Consider the following 5,230-nt stretch of genomic DNA (forward strand, 5'->3'; position numbering starts at 1 on the left):
GCAAAATATTTGTATTAATTATAATCAATTTATAAATAATTAAAATTTTCAACTCACAAAATATTCATTTGTGAATGTTTTTGTATTCATGTTTTTAGTTCTAAACAGCAGTAAAATTAGCAAACACATTCACATCTCTTTAACAACTCACATCTTCAAGTGTCGTCTCTTCACACACTGACTGCACAGAGAAAGACATTCAACGCACTTGTTATGCAAAGGAAAGACATAGCAGACAGTAATTGGGTTCTGTTCTCTGAGAACACACTGAGAACACACTTCTCGTTTTCATTCATGGGCTAGCGGGATTAAAAGGGTTTACATCGAATTAGTGACATCATTTGTTGAAGTAAGAGCTGGAACTTCCTGCACTTTGTGACCTGATGCTCTTGAAGTGGGTTGAAGGTGGGAACTGTGGGTTAGAGATGTCTTTGATGTCCAGGTCAAGAAATAATGTATCAAGCAGGTTTCTGATGTCAAATCTAGTTGACATTCTTATACTTTTATTCATTTTCTTAGTTTAGTAAAGAATATGAACACATTTAATGCAGAAAAAATGCATTTATGCAGCAGAAAATACACAATGGTGGTTTAACATATATTTTATTCTACTTATAAGGCTAGTTGTCATAATTTAAAACACACATTTACAAAAATACATTCTCTAAAATATAATATATTGAATCCAAATGAACAATTGTTTATACACACTGACACATTTGGCCCAAATACTCCTTACATATGGCACCACACAAATCGTCAAACATGTCTGAATAAGGAAAGAGGAACATTGTGTAACTTCTCTTAAAATAAAACAAATGCACAGGAAAAACTAGTCAACACTAGCTATCAATGACCTTAGTGATTAGCAACAGCACCATTTGGGAATACCCCCCCCCCCCATTAAAATTTTGTTTCTTAGTTTTCTAACAGACCAGACTTTTGAATATATAAAAATAAGCTCAGATTACCTACTATGAGCATGTTACTTACATGCTAACTGTTTGATGTAAATGCTTGATGAAAAAGATTAAGAGTTCACATTTTCACATGTAGGCTACTTCATCATGTATGGTTTTAAATGTCCCAAATATCAAGTTACACTTACATTTTTACGTTAACTTAACCTGCCACTACATCCAACATTCATCTCAATAACAAAATAATTATTTATTCTAATTTACTTTCCAATGTATTTCAACAGCTCTGCCAAAAGAAAGGGTTTATGTTATATTCAGTATACCTTATTGTATATCCAGTAATCTACAAGTATTATTCCAACAGCCATTTATGTCATGGAGCTGAAAAGCCGACAATTTAAGCAATAAGTTTAAGAGTAAGTGCTCATGTTACTCAATGAAAAAGGTTTACGACAGATCCCTCATGAATAAACAGAGGAAATGAAAATAACATAGACAAGCATTCATAAAATATGAAATGCAGTCCTTAAAAATGTATGCACTTTCTAAGAAGTGCAAACTAAAGACAATATGCCTCTTCAAGGTAAATTCGGTTTCAAAACCACAACAATGCCCGTTTGTCTTTTTTTCCCTCTGAGCAGCAAGTCTATCTACAAGCGCACGTCTCCACGGACATGTTGGGGTAGATCTTCAATACGATGTTTTTGCTCTCATCCATAAACAGTACACTGAGTGGTTTCATCTTCTCTGGGACACAGCAGGGCTCTGGGATACCTGGAATTATCCCAACGGCCTTGACTATGCTCTGGATGGTTGCATGGTTGGAGGGGCGGACCACCTGAAAAGGGCAGAAAAGAGAGGATAATGAGGTATGGTAGCGTTTAGATATGCAACTTTTGTTTTGCTTTCTTTAATGGAGCAGAGGAAATTATGTCTTACAACACCCTTCTATTATTCAGAACAGAGGAACTTTAAAACTGGCTCATTTCGAAAGAGAATGTGTCCAAAATGTGCTTAAAACCCCCATTAAGCGTACAACTATTTGACTGTAATTGCACATAAAGATGGTGTGCTTTAGTTGCGCTGGAACCGAAACATTTTCTGAAGGGATTCTTTGTTTAAAAATCTCTGGCTAGAGAGGCTGTATTAACCATAGTCATTTTTAAATATTTCAACATGTCTAAATGATTCACATTCGCATACGCTGATTCTCGCTGTGAGGTTCTCTGACCTTTGGAATGGGGAATTCACACGTTCCTGCGCAGTAGAAGGCATCGAAAGACTTGGGAGACAAGATCCATTCGTTCCAGCCGATGTCTGCAAAGTCCACCTTCAGGTACCTTCTGGAACAGCTGCGAGGTTCTTTCCACTGTCTCCTCCGGGCCTTCTTCATGGTTTTCTCATCAAACCGGAGAACCTGAGACTTGTCGAATCCATCAGCGTGCTCCTGGCCTTTCCTCCGATGTTCTTTTTTGAAGGGCTTTGGCTTGAGCGCAAAGTAAGCACTTTCCCACAAATCGTGCTGTTTGAAGCTGTTGTACTCCACCTCCGGGAGCTCGTTGTTCTCAATGGGATCAGAGAAGTCCGATTCCAGTTCCCGCTTCACACGTACGTCGAGTGAGGAGTCTGGAGATCGAGTTGGCTGCTGGTCTGCAATGAAAGGGTCATATCTCTGTAGGCTCACAGCCACACTGTTGGGCTCTGAAATGGCCAAGTCATTAGCATAAACCAGCAAGTATGGAAGGCTGGAAGGTGATTGCTGATCATGATACCTTTGATACTGCTCTCCATAGTCAAACTCCACAGTGATCAAAAGGTGATTCTTATCTTGGGCCTCCTTTATAATGACAGACACATCCTTGCTCTGCCAGGTCCCACGTCTGTGAGGAACTACGGTGATGTTTCCGAGCAGCGATCCTGGGTCTGAGCTGAAGGAGGGAGACCGGAAAAGAAGACGGACAGAGGGGAGCAGTTGGAAGTTCGGGATGCGACAAGAGGGGTTCTTGAAGCGCTTGCAGAACCAGGACCTCTGGCGTGGCCGTTTGTCAAAAAAGAAGTGAAACGTAGATGTGAGAATCACCTCGGAGCCCTGAAGGGAAGTAAGATTCAGCCAGTATGAGGCCCTCTGCTCCACATTCTCTGCAAAGATACGAGAGAAACTGCTGAGTTACATATTAATTATGAATATGGGCTCAAACAACAGGCTTTTTGTTCTGTGTATGGGGTTGAAGAAAGCACAAGGAAGTGAGGAGACATGTAACTCCTAGGCAGACATATGGAAATGTTTATTTAGGTTCCCTAAAGAGTTAGAACCTGCAACAATGTCAGTCTTTTAATCGGCACTGATTAAACACTTTAGCAGACTGCAGAAAAAAGACTGTATTGTTTCGTGAGAGTGTGACAAATGTTATTTTAATGTTCCGGTTTAACAGCTGTTTTCAAACAACGTTTCATTAACAAGAAGAGTTCACAAAACGTGGCGGATCGCGTCTGCGGTGGTTCCGCAACACTTCCGATATCGCACGGTACATCTACCAATCATATCCTGTCATTATTTATCACTTGACTAGATTTAGGTAGTACAAACAAATGTGCTAGGGGTGTAACAAGACATTTGCATTGCACGAGACAAACCTCAACAGAACGAAAACTAGCCTAATGACAGAAATGATTGTCATTAGAAAGTCATTAAGTAGCGTAATTTTTAAGCGAACATTTAGAAGATATACAATTAAGCGAATCGTAATAATTGCAGATTTTTTTAAAGTATAAATAGCCTACCATGTTTGCTTTTACACGTCATATAGTGGCAGCATGCCGTTTGCATCATACATTTCGTTTTTTTCCATAGGCTACTTACCAGGTTTTGCTTTAAAACTTCTTACTGTATTCCCCTCTTTGAGTCGGTTAGGTTCAATGTTGCACTTCTCATACAGTTTAAACATATGCTGCGAGAGCGCGTCTGTGGCATCGAGCGCGTCCGTCGTGCTGTCGCGCGCGCTTCTCCAAACACCTTCAGATGCGCCAGGTTCGGATCCAACCCAAAGCAGTAACAGGTGCGTCAAAAAGACACATTTAAAAGTCATGTTGCAAAGAAAGAAAAAAGTTTCCAGATGATTGAATTCCGTGTAGATGAAGGGAAAAAAAACGCGCTAGCACGTATTAAAACATACTAAAGGATTCGAGTATGACGTTTTCCAATGATGCGGTTTGGATAGAAGCTTTTCTCGCCTTTTAATGGAGTGCAGAGAGGAAGTGGTTTCAGAAGTTCTATCAGTCTCGTGGATAACCTGTGATACATCACTTATTTCTTCTGACCGCCACAATCCACGGGAGCAGGCATAAGCGGAGTGAGGTGCTGACGTATCCACCCACCAGCCAACGGGAGCTGCTGCTACATTACACCCGATCCAGCGGGAGGCCAACAAGAGGACAATCCAGAAAACATGCACATTCACAGGTTTTTTTTTTTTTTTTTTTTGGAAATGCTTTTTTCTTTTCATAATATTCCCTCAAATAAGCTTTTTTTATTTATTCAAAATTAGTTTTAAAGTTGATTATTTTTTATTTTATAAAACCAGACTGCTGCTGTCATGCATTTTGTAAAAGCTTGATGAAAAATACTAGGGTTCACATTTTTCATAAAGGCATTTTTATGTATTTATTTTGCGTTGAATGACCCAAATATAAAGTTACTTTGATTTTACACTCCAAAAGGGTCATTCCACCAAGCATTCATCATAACAATAAAACATCTTTGTTCTAATTTACTTTCTAAAGTAATTCAATAGTTCAGTGTTGCATTCACTATAACATAAAACCTTTGTTGTATACATACAGTAATCTGCAACCATAAAATATGAGTCCAACAGCCATTTATGTCTTGGTGATGACAACAAAGTTGACATGTTATGAGAATGCAAGCATAAGAGCTCATGTTACTCATCTAGTACCATCATTTTTTTTTTTTTTACAAAAGATTCTGCATGGAAATGAGGGAAAGGAAAACTGATTGTTGAATTATGCAGTCTAAAAAACAGATAAGATCATTTTTTCTTTTGGATCAAATAAGCAGTCATTTTCTAAGTAAATATAAAACGTGCAAATGCATTCATTTGAAAGTCTACTTAGAAAGGGTTTTGAAAATTTGTGAGTGCCTTTGCTTGATTTCATTATAGTGATTTCATTCAGTACATGAAGCACACTGGGGGAACAGCCCTGTCACCTCTGTGTTTTGTGTGGAGTGTCTGCAGTGCCGTGCCAACAATGCTGGTTCTGTGAAAGCCCGGAGCTCCAGTGGAGAGACCATA

At 39.0% G+C, this 5,230-nt stretch overlaps 1 protein-coding gene across 1 annotated transcript; it reads right to left on the reverse strand.

Moving 5' to 3' along the window:
• Positions 1–463: 463 nt before the first annotated feature.
• gdf10a (growth differentiation factor 10a) lies at positions 464–4,235 on the reverse strand. The gene is made up of 3 exons (XM_081350220.1): positions 3,781–4,235; positions 2,152–3,059; positions 464–1,758 (listed from the first exon to the last, which is right to left on the reverse strand). Exons 1-3 carry the CDS (start codon positions 4,004–4,006, stop codon positions 1,567–1,569), a joined length of 1,326 nt encoding a protein of 441 aa, XP_081206346.1. The 5' UTR covers positions 4,007–4,235; the 3' UTR covers positions 464–1,566.
• Positions 4,236–5,230: the final 995 nt, after the last annotated feature.

Source organism: Scardinius erythrophthalmus, assembly GCF_964197995.2.
Source record: "Scardinius erythrophthalmus genome assembly, chromosome: 21".
NCBI classification, from domain to species: domain Eukaryota; kingdom Metazoa; phylum Chordata; class Actinopteri; order Cypriniformes; family Leuciscidae; genus Scardinius; species Scardinius erythrophthalmus.